At 40.3% G+C, this 20,636-nt stretch overlaps 1 protein-coding gene across 1 annotated transcript in view; it reads right to left on the minus strand.

Moving 5' to 3' along the window:
• Positions 1-17,678, minus strand: part of aig1 (androgen-induced 1 (H. sapiens)) — a 29,614-nt gene extending 11,936 nt beyond the window's left edge. The window contains exons 1-3 of the mRNA XM_026142339.1: positions 17,264-17,678; positions 7,853-8,008; positions 3,958-4,059 (exon numbers count right to left, since the gene is read on the minus strand). Of these exons, the coding sequence (XP_025998124.1) occupies positions 3,958-4,059; positions 7,853-8,008; positions 17,264-17,404 (399 nt within the window). The 5' untranslated portion in view covers positions 17,405-17,678. The remainder of the gene's footprint in view (positions 1-3,957; positions 4,060-7,852; positions 8,009-17,263) is intronic.
• Between the last annotated feature and the right edge of the window lie 2,958 nt (positions 17,679-20,636).

A 20,636-nucleotide genomic window follows, 5' to 3' on the forward strand; every position in this document is an offset into this window, starting at 1 on the left:
TGAGCTGCACTTATAAATGGGTCAAGATTGACATTAAAATAAAATTTAAGTTGCAAAAACTGCGCCTTAACTAAATTAACGAGTGAAAGCAACAGTAAAAAGGAGGACAAGCTGCAAAACACCAAAGTCCAAAAGGGTGGCGTACCACAGTCTCAGGGCCCCGTCACGGGATGAGAACCAAGTAAAACTAAGATGAAAAGAAAATGAATCTACGAGTTAAAGAAACAAAGAGCACCACATTCGAAACAGGAAATGAACCATGGTCTCCTGGCTGATAAACCTGTCCTTGATACTGCCACCAATTATCCAGCCCACTTTGCACAGCACTGCTAAAATAGCAGAGAACATTAGTTATTCTATTACTGCAAGTTTAGCAAAAGCATCCCAAGCACGGTTAATCTGAATCAAACAACAGGGCAAAATAAGTCTCTTACTCATTTCTGTACCCCACCCATCCCCCTTGTGCAGTCAACTGAGGGGAAACATACTTAACTTTAATCCCAAACCCAAGCCTGCAAATGACAAAAGAAAGCAATCTGCAATCTGTGTGTATAAACTCATTGCATAATGAGCATTAGCAAACAGCGGATAAATCACGACAGTTCAGTTACGAGCCTGCAGGCAATCTTCTTTTTGTTAACTTCCAATTAGCTTCTAGCTGTGAGAGTCAGACACATTATTACAATATCATGTCTCCTCTTTCTCCCTCGGTCAACATCACTCAACCCTTCCCTCCTCCAATGGGAACGGCCATATGGTTGCCGTGGTAGCCCAGATAAACAAACAACAGTGATACCATGGAATACCGCAAAATATTTACAACCACACTTGGACTCACACACACACACACACACACACACACACACACACACACACACAAAAGACTCCTCACGTTTTCTGTGTCTAAGGGACACGCATGCACGAAGGCTTTGGTAGTGCTCTGGTTGTTTTGGTCTTTGGCGATGGCACCATAGCAACAATTCTATTACATCAACTCCTGGAGTATGATACATCAAACTACACACACACACACACACACACACACACCATCTTTGTCTTTTTCATTTCAGCAAGCGTTAACGGGAACGATCACCTCACACGCCTCTGTGGATCACTTTCTGGCTGCAGGAAGTTTCATGAGGTTTTGCATATCACAGACAGAGTTCTGGAAAATTTTCCGATTATCACTCACAACACACACAGCTGACAGCACTATCAGCCAGGAGGTGTGGTGTGCTGGTCGTTGTCTAAACATGAGATTAAACCTGCTTCCTCTAGATGACAAATCAAAGCGACCCGCCGCTCGCTCTATTCAAATTTAGAGGTTCACCAGCACCAGTGTTCTCCACTGATAAGATTTATCAAGGTTTATGGAGTTATGATCCACTGACATGACTAATAACCCAAGGAGGACCAGCTTTACATGTCCTGCCATACAGAAACCTAATATGGCGATTCATCAATCAATACAACTGTTTAGTGCCACTTCTTCCACAGCAGGCTGAGGAGAGGGTTTCTCAAACATCCTCCAGGTTCCCATGACAGTCCTGAGGCAAATGCATGCCAGGGGAAAGATGTATGAGTCCTGCACTTGATGTGCTCACCCAAAGTGCCTGATACTGTGCAAAAAATATAAAAACTTTTAGACATTGCCTGTCTCTGCTTTACATTTTACGTCTTTGAACATCTATTATTCTACACAGAGGTCCTCAATTTAGTTAAAAGTTCTTTAGCCCTGACTTGAGACAAATGGGATCACATTTTTAACCATTTTATTTTCTTAACTTGGGGACAAATTCTCCCTCTCAGCTTCAAATCAGATGAGTCTAGAACTTGTAATGTCTTTTTGTAAAAGTGCACAATACTAGACAGAGACACAGCCTGTCGGTGTGGAGTTTTCACACTTTCCTGAAGTCTGTGTGGGTTCTCAGGCTTCCACAGTCCCAAGACAAGCTTGTTAGGTTAATTTGTGAATGTAAATCAGCCACATGTGTGGATGTAAGCATGTAGCTGTCTCTCTGTGTTAGCCCTGTGACCACCAAACCACGTGTACACCCCACCTTTCACTCTATGAGAGCTGCCATAGGCTTCAGTGACCCCTATGAACAACATAGACCAGGGCTGCCCAATCCCGGTCCTCGAGAGCTACTATCCTGCAGCTTTTAGATGCATCCCTACTCCAACACAGCTGAATCACATGGTTTGATTACCTCTTCAGCATGCCATCGTGTTTGGCAAAGGCCTGATAACAAGCCATTCATTTGATTCGGGTGTGTGGGAACAAGGATGCATCTAAAAGCTGCAGGACGGTAGCTCTCGAGGACCGAGATTGGGCACCCCTGACATAGACTGAAAGAAATCTTAATGGTTCAAATTAAGTCCCAAAAGCTGCAGTTCCTCTAATGACCACTAGAGGCCGGCTCAAAAATGTATGTCAATCCCCACAGACACTCATGTTAAAAAAGCTAATGTAACTGCAGAAATAAACATGTTTAACGGTTTTGGTCTTTAGAGATTGGTCAGATGTTGCACCAACTCACTCATTTAAAACGTTTGGATTATTAACGACGTGGTTCACCAGCTGCATCAGCTACTTCTAATAACTCAACTGGACCCCTTCATGAAGTTATAACTTTGATGTGCAGTTTGCGGTTAGTCTACACAGTGCATCCATACAGTTTATACACACAGCTTGCTGATCAGGCTTCTACCACTCGCTGATGCTCATGGTTAATTCTGGCTCCAGGATGCTAATGGCTAAGCTTTAGGCTATTATTTCAGCTCTAGAAAAGGGGAGGACTCTAGTTCCCAAACATGAAATGGTTTTACTGGTCTGCTCAGATATGTTCCACAATCTTTTCTGCTCAACAGATGTATCACCAGCTTGGGTGAATACTGAGTATGCATCAGTACCAAACCTTCCATTAAAGTTATATAAAGCCTATCAGCATATTGGGGATACCCTTCTCATTTCTCACTTCTCCCTCACAAGGGAAAACACCTATTTCAGAGCAGGGCGGGCAGATGGTGGTTTCAAAATATGTGCTGACAAAAGTGTAAAGAAGACAGGAAACCTTTTTTTGAATGGTAATTATCTTTCACTCGGTGCGCCGTGTCAAAATAAATCACATTCCTAAAATGCACATTTTGAGGTCTTTTATTTCATCCAACTCTAAACTCCCACTATCATCTGAAAATCCTACACCTGAAAGCCTAAAAAGGAAAGATTAAACTTACATGTTCCTCGCGTTCTTCTTTGATGTATTATGAGGTTAGATAAAGCCGTTACAATACAAATGGTTGAATCCCAGAAAAGCTGAATAATTGGTCCCAACATCCCAGACTCATGTTGAAAAAGTTTGTGAGGAAAAGCTGCTCTGGCTAACTGCATGTTGATGTGCTCAAGACTGAGTAAATACCCTTCATACAGAAGAAGCTACGAAGAAAAAAAAATGTGTTTCTATGGGTATGTGTCCAAATAATTTTACAGTTAATTTGAAGCACTCAACTCTAATTTGGACTACTCCAGGCCAGGAGAATGATTCTTATCATGGAAAAATATGGAAATACGTTACCTTTAATTCATGTGTGGATGAAAGGAATGGCTTCTTGTATTACACTGGTGAAACTAACTTATATCAGCAGATAGCAGCAGAATTTAAAAGCTGCCTTCAGTGACTTTTTTTAATTATTAATTTGAGCAATTCTTTGTTTCTTTAATCATTCAGTGTTCATTATTATTTATCTAAAGTTGAGAAGAAGAGGAAAATTTCCTTCTTTCCATTTCTTTCAGACCTTGATGATTGCTTTATATTAATCCAATGAATTTAAATACATTTACTGCATCTCATCACTTTCCTTCACCATCTACCTCTACAGCTCTGCCTTATGTGTTGTAATCTCAGTAAGTCGTATGATCAGTTGAACCACAACATCTGTAGAGAAAATCCAACTCACCATGCCGTGGTTGAGCCACTGAGGAATGAAGTTGTCCAGTAATTTGGGGTAGACCAGTTCTCTGTCATACAGGTAGAGGCTCCAGAAAGTAAACACCACAAACTGGAGAGAGAGAGACACGCACACAGAAAAAACCCCAAAAAGTTAGCAACTAAAGTGCAACACACTTTATGGAAAAGACATCAGTGCCAGATAAGTGGACAAAAACAGTGACTTTTAGCATGCAGCACAACGTTTCTGAACTAGTCCTGCCTACACAACGTCTGCTCTGTTGTCAGGTCAGTGATGAGAAACATTCCTCATATCCACCACTTACATTTCATTACACTCTATCAGTGGTTATTTAATATGTTGACGGTACCCCACTGGGACTATTTACCTTGGAAAATGCAGTTAAGCGTTACAGAGACAGCCAATTCAATGTTTGTGACATGCTACACGAGTAAAAAAGTCAGCAGAAAGTGAAATCTCAGTATAATTTAATAAAAACAGACAATAGAGAATCGTTCAGGAGGCAAACTCCAGCACTAACAAATGAAATCAATGTGCAAATGCAGTTCCTCTAATGGCCACTTGAGGCAACAGCAAGTCAATGACCATGAACCTCTTGGTTCAAATAACAGTTTTTCAGTTGTTTTTTTTTTTAATTAAATTATTTTAACAAATATTATTGCTTGTTGTGAGGTACAGACTATCGAAGGATTGTGTGCTGTATTTTTGGTGAGTGAAAATTTAGTACTTGCTAGCACTAACTAGCAGATATGTGTACTGCACCTGAACAGTTTATGATTCAGCTTGTAACCCTCTCAACCCAATTTGATCTTTTCTGGCTTCAAAAACTAAAATGGCAGCAGTCTGGGAGTCTGGAACTGAGTCTGGGAACCAATAGGTGACAGCATCCATCTTTTGGATACAGTCTGTTAAAATACAATATGCTTAAGATATGTATGTTGTTTATCTAATTTTTAATTTAACATGTGGATGTAATAATTTAACATGTGCATGCATGTTGACTACTTACATCTTTTAGTTCTTAGGCAGTGAAAACCTGGCCCCTGGCACATGCATTAGGCTACACTCTACTTTTTACCTACTGTTAGAGATACATATACACTGTCCTCATTTATCCATTGGGTAAAGAAGGACATTGGAGGGAGACACATGAGGGTCATCTGTGATACCTTCTGCATGCCTTCTGTAAACCAAAAACTTCCCAATGATACATGCAGCTATTGCAGCAATCAGATTTCCCACATGACCTGAACCCACCATAAGCTGACCAGCTTCCAGTCTAATGTATCTTCACGGTTTGGATCAAGGCCAGTCCAGGTTCTGTAAGACGAGGGTGGAATTACCTGACAGGCATCTGCGTTCCAGTTCGAGGCATCTGAACCAACCAACCTCTTTTTATACCGTGACTGGCATGTTCTCTGTTTCAACAGGCCAGTGGTGGCGGGAAACAATGCGTGCACTTTGTCCCCTGTGGGGCACCCACAATTTTCCACCACACCATACCGCGTGCAAATGCCTGCAATATATGCACACTCCACACTCACGCATATATGCAATGCACAAATAGAGCTATAGCAACATATGCAGGAATGCACACACTTCCTTTACCAGACGGGCAAAGTTTGAGACATTACCTGTGGTAATGTAGTAGCTGCACCTGTTGTGCTGTATGTAACCTAAACTGTGAGGCCAATTCACACGCACCAGTTAACAGCTTCTACAGGTGTGTGTGTGTGTGTGTGTGTGTGTGTGTGTGTGTGTGTGTGTGTGTGTGTGTGTGTGTGTGTGTGTGTGTGTGTCAATAGAGCCAGGAACTATTGGGTTATTTAGGTTTAGAGATCAACTGTGTTTGACACTAGTGTCTGGTAGTCTATAGCATGAATATTTATGATCTTGTGCCAGTGATCTAACAGCCAGGACACAGTAATAGTCAGGTAGCCACACAAATTCTCCAGTATGCCAGCTGTGGGGCACGTTGCCTAGTAAAATCTTGAATAAAAGTGTGTGTGTTAAGCAAAAGACTGCCAGCCTTGCAAAAAAAATGGATTAGACAGAGGTCAAAGTCTGGCTGTCTGGATGATTCGTCAGTGCTTTCTCTGTTCTGTTCATTCACAGCAGGATTGAAAAAGATGAAGCACATCATACCATTACACCCATTTTTTTAACCTCAGTAAATTTTCACATCCAGTTAATCTATGTTCTTTCTCTTTACACAAACTCTCACAAAAGGAGTTCACCCAGGTATGTGAATGTAGCCAAAGTATATCTGGTGACTCTTTTCAGCATTTTTTTCCATCTAACTGAGTGAGCAATCGCAGCTGTTGATCTTCTTTCACTTTTACTTTTAAGTTGCTGCTAACCAGCCGGGACCCTTTTCATCTCATGTTTCCCTACTAACACGCTGACCATCCATAGTTGCGGCAGAGCAAAAATTAGCTTTTTAAGAGATGATTTTATTTATTAATAGAAAAAAGCCATCTAAACCTGCCTGACTCTGAGTGAAAAAATAATTCCCATCTAAACCTAATAAGTGATCGTGCCAGCTTTGGTAGCAAGAACCGCAATCAAGCATTTGTGATAACTGAAAATGAGTCTTTCGCATTGCTGTGGACTGATATCAGCCCCCTGTTCTTTGCAGAATTCTTTTAATTCAGCCACATTGGGGAGTTTTCAATCATGCCATTTAAGATAACTTAAATTAATACTTTAACTAGGCCACTCCAAAACCTTCTTTTATCGAACCATTCACAAGTGGACGTGCTGGTGTTTTTTCAGGTCATTGTTGTGCTGCACAACCCAACTGAGCTCGAGCCTCAGGCATGAACTGATGGCTGGACATTCTCCTTCAGGATTTTTCTGGTAGCAAAGCAGCCTCAGACCACAACACTATAATCACCGACTATCAGTACGATATTTTTTCTGTGAAATACGGCGTTAGTTTTATCCCAGGTGTAATTACTTTTTCTACACAGGATCAGGTGTGTTTTTGTACAGCTTTTTTCCCTTAATAAATAAAATCATCATTTAAAAAATGCATTTTGTATTTATTTTTTTAATGATTTGAAACATGAAAAACAAATATTAAAAATACTAAGAAATCACTCAGGGGGAAATTGGTTTTATTCTCCTATTTCCTAGTTGTTTCCTTTTAGTATGGCTTATTCTCGTTTGCCTTTTTTTTCTCTTTTTACCTTTTATTTCTTTTTAGAATGTCGATATTATATATTTTGTTTTGTTTTTAGGTTGCTTTTAAGGTCTAGCCAGGGATTATGGATGAAAAATTAGCCTACGGCATTTACAGCAATGTTTAATAATGAACATTGTCCCTGTTACAAATAAACAAATTAAATAAAAAAAGTTCAAAACAATAATTGTTGGCACCAGACAGTGTTTAGATATCACATTGTAAACTGTAGACCTTTGTGCTTTGCAGTGTGATCGTTTGCAGATACCTGGTGTAATGAGATTTTATAGTTCTGATGTTTTTAAATAGTTTATTGTTGTTGTTATGTGAACCATCAAGGTCAAAGGCTCTCGGGCTAACCCAACCATGCGCCAAATCAGAAAAAAAGCTCAATTTAAAGCATCATTCCCAGACATTAATCACCCCATGAGGTGAGACTGAAAATGTCAGACAATTTTTATGCGGTTGACATTAACAATTTCCATGATTACAGGTTGGTAGGACACTGCCACCACCCTCAGGAGTGGAAGAAAAATAAGGGCAAGAGAGGCGTTAAGAAAAGGGGAGCATGGCGGAGAGTTGATTATACTAAAAATGGATTACTCCGGCCTTCAGTTCCTGCAAGGCAAGCCCATCCATTCCTGGGCTATTGTATGTTTGCCTGTGTACGTGCTTGCCTATGTGCATTAATCCTCTCACCGCTCCGACAGGGAAGGCCAGGACGGCCATCATCCAGTCTCGCAGGCCAATCAGCTTTCTCAGCTGCCGCTCCTGCTCCCTGCTGTCGCCTCCCTTAGTCAGCAGACTGGACACATCGATCAGGACACACAATCCGAAAAACACAGCCTGGATCACCTGCAGAGAGGAACAGGGGGAGTTCAGCGAGCTCTTTGGCAGCACAAACACTTTCTCACAACAAAGAGATGAAGAGAGGAGGAGGAAAAAGAGCTTAGACGGTAGATTTTTTAGAAGAAAGAAGAAGAGCCAAAGAGAACAGACTGCAGACAATCGTTAACTCTTTCACTGCTCACTTCTCCAGTCAAATTCAATAAAAGTGGTTGAAAGAAAAAAAACAGGCTGTGCCCAGGCACATAGTTACAAACCACTCACCTGAAACTGTCATGAACCAGAGCAACAACACAATCATTATCTGCTATAACTACAGAGTTTCAAACCTCCTCTGGCATTAACATCAGTACAAACGCTGTATGCTGGGAGCTTCTTGGCATTGGTTTCTATGCCTGTAGGGGTAATCTGCGGGCGGGCCAGTGTTTTTGTCCTTATCATTTATGTTTCAAATTAATTCAACTTTATTTATACAAATCACAACAACAGTTGCTTCAAGGCACTTTCCATTATAAGGTAAAGACCCTGCAATAATACAGAGAACACTCCAACAGATCAGATCACCCCCTATGAGCAAGCACTTGGTAACAGTGGGAAAGAAAAACTCCCTTTTAACAGGAAGAAACCTCCACCAGAACCAGGCTCAGGAAAGGTTGGCCATCTGCCACAACTGATTGTGGATGAGGGGAAGAAGACAGGATAAAGACACGCTGTGGAAGAGAGCCAGAGATGAATAATAACGAATGATTAAATGCAGAGAGGCGTATAAACACATAATGCTTGTTTACCAGTTCAGCTGCCGATTAGCTCTTCAGCTAAAAGGGCTACGACAGCTACCATGTTAAGTGTAACAGTTTCTCCCATAGACTTCTATTAAGAGTTATTTGAGTGCTATATCTCTATCATTTTAGTAGTTCTGGCTTAAGTTTGCTTCCAGCAACCAACAAAAGCCCACAAATATTCTCTTAGCAGTTAGGATTGGGTTTAGTAAAGAGCAGCTGTTGGTATTAGCTAGTTCAAAGAAACTGGCACCGTGTTGAAAAACTTTGTATGAAGTTCCTTTAAAAGGGGTCACCACAGTGGGCAGCATTTATCTGCCAAAAATGTGGAAATCCCTTGAGTTTGTTGGCAGATCAAAAAGTGAAATAAATTTTATTGACTGAACAGACATTCTGTGTTCTAGTAGCTGCATTTCCAGCAGCGTAAAAGCAACTTAGCAGCTGATTAAAATTAGTTATACCTTATATACATTTTCTGCATCGCTAAATGAACACATGCACATTCCCCTACCAACGTGACACACAGTTTGCGCTTCATTTAGTCAGTGTGGCACAGTTTAACAGCTTGTAAGTGTAAAGCACAGAATCTGTAACGTACTGTAATGTACTTAAAAACTGAACGATTTTAAAGTGAAACTCAGAACAAGCCTAACCAGTTTGTTCAGCAGAGGTCGCCATGGTGATTTACACAGTTAAAAACACACACGAAACTCTGCCTTAAAGCTCAACAATGCTCGCAAAGCCATTCATTTTGCTTCATAGTACAACTTCAGAGGGCACTCTGGAACTTCACTGTTGGCGTTACTCGTGTTTGGAAAACCACAAACACAACAAGCAGCTGATAGAGTCGGGCTGAGCGCAAATGAAGAATCCGCGATTTGCTGTGAAAGTGAAGATTATTAAGATTAATGAAGTCTTTTTAAAAAACTGCACTGTGATATCATCCTAACAAGGACTGATATAGAAGTACACTAAAAAAAACTGTTAAAAAATATGTTTCGATATGAGTCTGAGAAAAAAAATGTCAGGAAAGATATTGGTTTTTATTAGTACTTTAATTACTAAATATCATTGTTGTTTTTTAAAAGCCTACATTGGTCAGTCTCTATCATAGGTTCACAGCTCTGGCTGTGAGCACGGAAGCTCCATCCACCTGCTGCTCAAACCTTCTACTTGTGAGGGACAGCCAATCACAAGAGTGTTTGCAGAGAAACAGGCAAAGGGGGAGGAGCTAAAACAGCTAGGACAACTAAGGGTCATTTTTAATCAAACCTACTCTTGTGTCCAAGAATAAAAACATGGAGCTGGAATCCAACATTATAGGTCCACTTTAAATAACTTAAAGTTTCAGTGGGTTTTGCTCTTTTCTTTCTAAACTTAATTCAGAAATCCAGTGAACAAAAATAATTTGCTGCCTGCAAAAGGGAGGAGGGATATTTCCAATTCATGCCCATCACTTAGCAACAGTGCTCTCAGGCTTGAAACACTTAAATGCCAAAGACATCCTGCACAGTTCCTGTGTTAAACAGAACCTTACTTAAAAGGCATTATAGTGTAGTTACTGTATATCGAGCAAAGAAAATGGTAAATATACATGACAATAGGCCATGCCGTAATAAGATGCAAAGACCCCGAAGAGCTTTCCTTTAAGCAGGTACAGTGAAGAAACTAGCAGCTATAACTGGCTATTATTGTCGCTGATTACCTAAAACATATAGAAAACAGTTAGAACAATCTCTAAGGGCACTGCTGCATGAATCCCTGAGAGCAAAATTGAGCTTAACAGCTCTCAAACTGACTTCTGGAGTGTTTGTCCAACATGAAAGAATCATCCACCAGCAGGAAACACTGTGACCTGCGTGCAAAAACTATTCCTCACGAGATGCACAATATTTCAATAAAACCACACGTGGCTTCTTTCAACATGCACCAAAAATACTTCACACTTCAAATGCTCGATTTCAATAGAATCTCCATTAAGTGGGCTGTGGTGAAGGAGAAAACCAGCTCTGTATATTTTACCCATCTTTGCGTAAGGAAACACTTTCAACATGTTCGCAATGATGGATGTGACCTTCGCTTCCAGAGGAAGATGGAGAGGAGGCACAGACTACCTCTCCTCTCCTCAAACCTCCCTCTGAGACTATTAGGTATCGCCCGGTGTGATGATGGCTGGTCATTAGAGGCATTTTGGCTTTAAAACATAGTTAGGGGTGCTTCGGTATATACACGATTCTGCTGGTGAATACTGGCATTTTACAGCGGGCAGCCTAAATAAATGTGTGTGTCTACTCACTGAAATATGTGTGGACAGCAAATATAAATCTTAGACAGCAAGCATGTCTAAAGCAGCATGCCTGCTACATAAATAATAGGTTTCCATGAGAACTATGAGCAGCAACAGCACACTCACAGGCACGCACACAAGAAATTCTGAAATGGACCTAAAACTCAAGCCCTCGTTTCCGTATCAATACTGCATCAATTTTGAGGCTTTTGTGTTCCTCGTGAGAAACTGATACACACAAACGCTGGAGCCAGATGTTGCAGTGCAGTGTGTTTCCTGGCTGCTGGTGTGTACAGGTCTTTAATGGTACAGTTAACTGGGGGAAGAGGGCTAATGTGGAAAATATGACACAGCTATTTCCCATGCTCACAAAGACACAGGTATGCTCTTCAGAGATTATTTTGCCTTTAAAAGGGCCTAAACTAAAGTTTATACATGCCAAATTGATCAATCCCACAGATTTATAAATATGTAGGTATGTGTATAAATAAGGATTATTATTATTGTTATTATTACTACTACAAGTAGAAAATTAGAAATCCACTTACCGATAGGCCAGACAAACCTGTTTCAGCTGAGCGGCTATAACTGGTGACAGGCCAATCAGTCACAGACATATTCAGTTCTGAGCAAATTTAATTAGCATGTGCTGCTGCCTGACGCGCACCTTATCAAAAAACGTAGCTATAGAAACGTGGCGTGCTGATTTGTGCAAAGATATTTCTTCAGAGGAACAACATGTGATATGTAACGGGTCATGATTACATCTGGCATCTTCGTAATGCTAATGCACTAACTGGTAATCAGCGAGCGCAGCCATCTGCTGTTTTTGTTTTTATAGCTCTGCTGATCCACGTGTACACTCAGATGGTTCGGGCAAATTGTGTTGCAGCAATTTGAAGGTACACTTCTGAACTCCCCCCCCCCAACATGTGCCTGTATTTGAAGTACAGAAAGAGACGCCATGCATTACAGAAACCTTACCACCGACTAGTATTTTAGAGGCTAAACTGCAGAGCACTGTAGGCACGTAACATGTCTAACATGTCACATCAACTTGGATATACTGTAGCTATTATTTAATTTAAAGAAATGTTGAATATTCTGTTAGGAAACTTCCTTGAATGAGAACGACAAAAGGTCCCCTAACCTGCTGATAACTGCAACATGTTTTTTATAATGATTATTTAAAGAGAAGTTTTATATAAAACAATTATTGTAAAGTCTAATGTATTCTAATCCTGACATGTTGTAGAGCCTGCAAGGTGTCCTTATATTGGCTTTCGAGAGATAATGTGCCTATTTTAGAAACGTCCAAAGTCTGCATTAGTAGGTTGGAGGGGTGGAGGTGACATTATCACCCAGGACACACCTTTGTCTTTTGCACTTTGCTTCTTTTTTTCACCTCACCTTGTACATTAATGAGCCATCGCAGCCAGGGATAAGAATATGGCTAGTGGCCAAAATCGATTACATTTGTAAAAACTGTGAAGCACAATCAGTGGAACATGAGCATTTTTATATATGATATGTGTTGTTGTTTTACTTTTCTTTAACAATGGATGTCAACCAGTGAATGAACAAACGCATCGACATCCCAGCCGCATTTAGATAACGACAGCAAGAACTCAAACGGTGCACGCAAAACAAGAAATGTCAGCTAGCTTCCTCTACAAACACAAACATTGCAGAAAGAAGACAACCACTGGCTGGATATTTCTCTAAAATTGGTTAGCTTTTTATAGCGACTTCACACCAACTTTAAAGCGTGCTTGTGAATGACTGCCTAACAGAACCGGCCTCTAACAGAAGTCCCTCTTTGTGAGTGCATGTGTGAGCGCATTGTTCGGGATGAATGAGAGCTGTGTGTGTCTGCAGTTTTGTGCCTCTCGTTGCAGCATAATTTCCTTAATTTAATAACACTTGAGAATCAAGAAAACTGATTGTGAACACTAATGTTTGGCCTGTTGCTGCCTCTCAGCTGATATGTTAAGCAGCTTTTACAAGTACAGTAAAGAGCGCCGAGACAAAATGCCCGTTGTGCACATTTTATGGCCTCACAGCGACACATGTGCTGCAACTATTGAAGGAAATACGCGGTGTACTTTAGCCCAAGCACTTCATTTTGCGTTGCAGCACAAAGTAAATATTACCAGTGCAAAAACTTCAGCTTCCGTCATTGCAGCCCTCAGGTTTTAGTAATCAATTGCTTTGTTCGACTGGCAGCAACTATAATAAACTATATAAAGTATAAACTATATAAAGTATGTTATCAGTAATTAACAATATATTCAGAATAAGAAGTTTGATAACAATAAACTCATCTAACAGAGACAAAGACAATTTTAAAGCACAAGAAAACAAACACAATATCGCTCTGTCAGCAGTCACCACACAAATGAAAACTCAGCTGACACGATTTACTGATCTCTATAGGAGAACTGATTTTATTAGAGTCACTACTGTAAGTAAATAATGGCTGATGATTAACCTCTGGCAACTCTCATGACGTCTGGCTACCAACGCAATGCTGCGCTTTGTACCATAAAACTAATCAGATATCTTTCTAGATATTTAGGCACAAGGTAATCACAGGTAAATATCATATCGTATATGTGCAACGCAGTACAGCCCCGTTTAGAAAGCATAAAGGCAGCAAAAAGAAGCATGAGCGCTTCCTTGTTGATGAATCACAAAAACTTGGAAACTAAAGTGAGTGAGAAGAAAACAAAAGATTTTAATGCAAAAAAAAAAAAAAGAATTAGGGCTGTTATTACATCAGGCTTTCAATGCAAGAATAAACCACAGAATTCACTTCAATGACATTATTGCACCATCTAAAAAAACGTTTTAATTAGATCTTACTTTTTTTGTTTATATCTCTGTGTTTGTTAATGTGTGTTCTGCACATTTTTAGCAAATAAAATACAAATATGTTTAGCAATGTGACAAGACAACAACTGCACAAATGGATGCAAAAAGAGCACATGCACTGAATGGACAGTGAGACGTTATGATACACCATGTAAGTGTACAAGAATAAAATCTACACGGGCACAATCTTCAATGAACGCTGACCACTGATCTCACTCAGGGTTGGAGCCGCAACGTTCAAACGCTTTATTATTCAAGATTAGGGGATGCTGCGCATTTTCACTACACCATATTTAGTCTTTCAAACTGACAGACACTGCGCTCTCATTGGTCCACACCTTGTCAATCACAAGCTTCTGCTAATATCAGCTTTCAGTGTTGTTTTAACTAGAGATGGACCGATCCGATATTACGTATCGGTCCGATACTGACGTAAATTACTGGATCGGATATCGGAGAGAAATAAAAAAAATGTAATCCGATCCATTAAATATCAAAAAAGCACCTCACAAAACTTGCGACATGGCATAATTCGGCTCATAACCATAGCACGTCGGAGCAGTGTGCGTCACGTGATAGAGCGACTGTGGCTGCGAGACCTCTCGGCAGTCTGGTTCAGTATTTGGAGCCTCGCTACCAAACCGGCATTTCATCTCCGAGAAAGTTATACCAGAGAGAAGTAAAGCAAGTGTGTAAGTTCATCTCTGAATGTTTGTAAAGCATTCTCACGTTAAGCTTAACAACCGATTTATGGAGCGACTGCCTCTTCTCTCTTCCTCCCTCCCCTGCTGCTACTTCAATCATGAAACTGATCAATGATCAGCTGATCGGCTTTTCTGTCGTGAGTCCGTCTCTCTTCTTTGTTTTTGGCCCACTTTGCACCAGAAAGAGGAAACCAGCGGTTGAACAACAGCAGCACGTTTAAGCTTGATAAGCTGTTTTTAGAATTTATTTAATATTACTTTGTACACCAGGATCTTTTCCTACGCAGCTGATGGCTGGTAACTGTGCAGGGGCGGATCTAGCAAAGTTTAGCCAGGGGGGCCAATAAGGCATTAACAGGGAAAAGGGGGCACAAAGACATACTTTTCTTTCTTATTCTCATTTAAAATGTCTAGCTTTTAATAAATAATTATCTGAATCTTACACCCAAAGTTTTAATCTGATGAAAAATGTATAGAAGTCCATTACTGTATATAGTAACTGTTAAGTCTAATATACCCTAGTAAGCTATAGTATTTTTTCCTTTGGGAAGGTACCATCTGTGAATTCTGCAATTCTGTTGAAGAAAGATGTTGAATCTATTTAATTATTCTTGAAAAATAATTGATTTCTGTGCATTTTGTTTCCACACTGCATCAAATTAAAGTTGATTACGTCGATTAAGCATCATGAGGTGGGGGGTGGGGGTGGGGGGGTTCCCCTATTTTTATTTTTTTTTGCTGGGAGTTTTAGAACCCTATTGGTTAGGTTGTTTACTCTTTAAAATACCAGAATAGGAAGGATGGAGTAAGTTTAACTTTATTAGATTGATCAGTATTGCTGAACTATGAAATATTTTGGGTGCAGTATATTTTTTGCATACAGGTACAACAGAATGGCTTTAGTGTTTGTTTGTTTTTTGTAACTTGAGTATGAACTTATACAAAAAGCAGCAAGATATTAAAAAACATTTTTAGTGATTAAAAACACTATATCGGATTCATATCGGTATCGGCAGATATCCAAATTTATGATATCGGTATCGGACATAAAAAAGTGGTATCGTACCATCTCTAGTTTTAACATTATGTGTCTTTAGCCCCTGAGAGGTCACTCTCAAGCACTTAAACATATTTCCTTTGCTGTTAACACAGAATTTATATCATTGGGTCAAGCTTCTTCTTGATTTTGATTGGCCACTGAGAAAACAGGGACACTGAGCACTGAAAAAATTCTGTGCATTGAGCTTTGCAGGTGATTGCAGGCACTTATCTTCTATTCAGACACTGTACAGGAGTTTTTGTGTTTTGTCTGGGCCTGATCCTGTGTGATGATCTACACCTGATGAGGGGTGGATAAAGGTATCAGTCTTTATGTTGTGGCTTTTGAGTCCGGTCACAACGATTACTACCTAAATCCAGGTTATATCATTACTGTTTACTGGGGTCACACAGAAATCTAAACGTTTTCCTGTAGCCTTCTATGCAACCAGAAGACTTTGTGCAACAACAACAGACACCTTCTGCTGGTTTAAGCCACTTTCTCCAAACTACATCTGTCTTGTATGATGTCTGTAAAGTGGAGAACTAATTTATAAGTTAAAACAAGCAAAATTTGTTCACAAGCAGGACCTACAGATAACTTGTGCATATTTTCACCACCATATTTTTATTCCCTTTTGCTATTAGCGTGAGTGTGCACGATGATCAACATCATCAACCCGAAATGCCTTAACCGGCACTTTATAAAGGCCACCAGGAGTTGACCCTAGTGCTGTGCGAAACAACTCCGAGATTATGGGAAGTCTATGCGAAAGCATCCCTCGGTGTCCTTGCTCCATGACCTCGGTAAGCACTTTGGCAGATAGCTTCAAGTTTCACTGAATAAAACATCAAGTCTATTTTATAGAAATCATTTCATTCTGCAAGTCAGAAAAGAGAATTTTCCAGAACGTGTTCTTGAGAAGGTGATTAGAGTCTGATCTAGCCCAACAGTGCAAGCATCCCAGTGGCTATGTCCATCTTTTATATATATAGTCTATGGTCTAAAATGGACTTGAGTGTAAATCCCACTTTCTTAGTACAGATATGTTCTGGGCTGCAGCTTGTTTCAAACTTCTTTAAAACACATAAGAAATAACTGAGAAATTGATTGACAGTTTATTACCGATTTTTTTTTTCTTGTCCAACAATCAGCGAGCACTAAAAATCCCACATCCCTGTCATTTCTGAGCCTCTCAGTCCTTCGTCATCATTTTTCTGACACTTCCCAACTGCAAGCTTTCACAAGGTTCGGTGCACCCGCGGCGCGCTCCCGAAAGGGGAAGCCTTTATGACGGGAGAGCTTTCTGCCCCACAACGCACCTGTTCCGGTTCACCTCAGCACCTAACCACGTTGCGAGCTTCAAACGCGACTGCAGACAAGTGAAACTCCGTGTAATTTACCCCTCCCTCTGCCACTGCCGACGAATCATCGAGTCAAACAAAGAGCGCAAGGAGGCGGAATTTAAATGTGATCGCAGCGCCACGCGCGCACTCTCTCCAGCGCGTGCATCGCCTCGAGCTGCGCGGTAACTTCACCGGGGTGTTTAGGGTTGAGATCAGATTAGACGTGAAATCTCACCAGGTCGATGAAGGTGAGAAACTTCCAGCTGCCTCCGTAGGTCTGGTGTGCCGGCATGTCTAAGGCTTTGTAGTGGCACAGGATGGAGAAATAAGACAGCAGGATGGCGACCCGGAGAACCTGCGAGGGGATCAGCGCCATGATGCTCGCTTTGCACCTGTATCTGTTTGTCCGTCTACCTGCCTGCGCTTTTTTTCACCTCCCTAATGTCTCTATGTGTCCGTATTTTTACTTGGTTTAACCTGCCTGCCTGTCCGTGCTTTTCCTGCCCCCCTACTGTCTGTGTACTGCTTCCGTGTTATGGTGATGATGAAAGGGGGAGGAGTGTAATCTCCACAGTCCGTGCAGTTATAGCGGGACTTACAGTATGTTGCTGTTTTCTTAAGGAACACGTAGCTTGAAGAATATTAGAATAAAGCACACTAGGACAATAAAAATACACATCAAAGCTTAGTTTAGTTTAAATCCAAAATAAAATTGTAATTAAATAAAAATCAATCTGCACTTAGAGATACAAATGACCCAAAGGTTCGGGTACTGTGCATTCATTCAGCTGGTGGTGCAGAAAATGTTGATGAAACTAGTGGGAATAAAGCCAGTAGAACAGTAAACGCATACCAAGAATACCTGTTTAATCAATAAGTGAATGAATAATTTCACTTTGATATACCAACAAACTGACACATCATCTCCTTCACAGGACTATGTCATGGTAGCCCTATGATGTGTCAGAGCTGTAATGTGCAACCAGCCAACATATTAAAAATAAGTGTCAGCAGTGAGAGCGCACTCATAAAATAACTAATAAAAAACAAATTAAAATGTTTGTTTCACCACTGTGTGTAATAAATCATCAGATTTATGGCTTTCTGCAGCATTAGTCTCTTATTTGCAACAGTATTGTATGTTGGTGTTACATTTTGGGCTTTTTTTAATAGTTTTTTTAATCGCAATTTTATCATCTAATAACAGCTGATTGAAACAGGCAGCACCCATCGATTCTATATGCACATATGAAAAATCATACGACACGTGAAACAAAAATCACACAGAGGCTGAAGTGAAAAGCTGATAGCTGCTGTAGTGATGGCCGTTATCTTAGACTGGGGTTTTAGGTTTTATAAGGGCCAGCTAACAAAAGCATGGCATTGTTTAACATACTTTTTTCTTTTTTAAAACCTGAGCCATACCAAGTGTCTCTGGTGAAATTATGTTCAGCATCCCCATAATTTCGCCTTGCACTTTGTCACTGCCAAGGAAATAGTTTTGAAAGGTGTGGCCTTTTCTGGCTTCATGGTCAGACAGTATTTTCTGTTTGATTTAGAATTATTCTTTTTCATTGACATCATCTAAAGAAGCAACAACATCTGAGAAGCATCTGTTAGCCTGGAAAGGGTTATAAAGCCATTTCTAAGGATTTTGGATTCCAGTGAAACCACCATGTCCATCCATAATCGCCACCCATAAATAGAGAAAACTTGGAACAGTGGTGTGCCTTCCCAGGAGTGGCTAGCCTACCAAAAATTACTCCAAGAGCACATCAGTGACTCATCCAGGTGGTCGCAAAAGAAACCAGAAAAACATCTACAGACCTACAGGCCTCACTTCTCTCAGTTAATGTCAGAGTTCACGATTCAACAATATAAAAGCGACTGGGCAAAAATGACATCCTTGGGAGAGTTCCCAGGTGAAAACCACTGCTGACCAAAAAGAACACAAAGGCTCGTCTCACAATTGCCAAAAAAAACATTTTGAGGATTCTCAAGACATTTGGGAAAATATTCTGTGGACTGACGAGAGACCTTTTAGAAGGTTTGAGTCCCTGTTACGTCTGGCATAAAATTATTTATACAAAGAACGTCAAGCCAGCAGTTAAATTTGGCAGTGATACAAATCTTAAGATTGGACCAAATATCTTCAACAGTGATGTGAAAGAGTCATTACCAGTTACACTGTAACAGCTCCTTCTGGTTTTCAAGAGTGTCCACCAGCCTGATGGTGGACTTGGTTCATTTGTTTGTCATGCACTTCAAATATTGTTTTTTTTTTTTCTAAACTATACTTAAGCTTTAATGAAAATAATGAATGTAAATGTGTGTCACCTAATTTTATGATGGAGGGTAAACCTGTGTGTTTTTAGTAAATCAGTTGCTGAAATAAAAATCGACTGATTTAAGCTATGTAGAGTATCTAAGGAAGCTCTGCAGGCGAGCAGAGAGGTGATGTTGTTGCTATGGTGACGCTGAGCAGCTACTCAGGCAGAAGTGCTGTGCCATCTCTGCACTTACAGCTTTATGGATGGATGGGCACACGAACAGATAGACCTTACACAAGTCTCTTGTGATTGTCATGTAATGTGTTTCAGTGTGTTTAGTGCAACATAAGTCACGCCTGTGACTGAGCAGCCTGTTCCACCTGCCAAAATACTGTAAAGACCACACACTTGTGCCTAAAAAGGCTCCCTTTTTGGGTTCCTTTGCCAGGCCAAATGTTGTGGTGAAGCTCTGTTTACAGAGCCATCTGTTTATCTGTTCATTTTTTTGTCTGCCAGCAAGACAACACAAAAACTACCAAACTGAATTGTAAAGGAACTTAGTGGCTTGGTGACACATCTGCAAAGGGTCCATCATTTTATAATTTTAGTGTTAATAGTCATCCTTTTGAGTAAAAATAACATGCTTTGGATGAAGATCCACTTTTCATGTCTAATTACAATGTGAAGAACTCAGTGCTAATGATGAACCTACAGAGATTTGTCAACAGGATGTGCAGCTCCATTCTAGTATTTTAGCTCATATATTTCATATATTGAAAATTTCTATTCATTTGGATAACATAAGTAGGCACAGTACAGAGGTTATTACTGACACCTCACAGCAAGAAGATAAATTAATGATGGAATAGGAAACTTCAGTCAGCCTGACTAGCCAAGGGGTGACCACAAGAGGTGACTGTACATCTATCCCACCATAGCTGCCCATCTGGTTACACCACACAGCCAGTGGTTGTGGTGGTTAAGTGGCTAAGCTACATGTCATAGACCTAGAGTTACTTTCTATTTAGTTTTATTTGCAAAGCCCCAGTTCACAACAGCACTTGTGACAAAGTACCTTCAAGAGTAAAGATCTAGAGAGAATACAGAGAGAGCCTCAGTGATCATGTGATCTAAATAACACTTGGTGATGGTAGGAAGGAAGAACTCCCCCAATTCCCTTTCAGAAACAGGCTCATAGAAGGATGGTCATCAGCCGTGATTGGCTGGGAGCTGGAGCTGTACCAATGCATGAGGAAAAAGACCAAAAACAAAAAAACAGGTTATGGGGGTTTGTTCTCAGTTTGGTCCACCTAATAAAAACTTCAGCTGAAACCCAAT

Source organism: Astatotilapia calliptera, chromosome 15, assembly GCF_900246225.1.
Source record: "Astatotilapia calliptera chromosome 15, fAstCal1.2, whole genome shotgun sequence".
Taxonomy (NCBI): Eukaryota; Metazoa; Chordata; class Actinopteri; order Cichliformes; family Cichlidae; genus Astatotilapia; species Astatotilapia calliptera.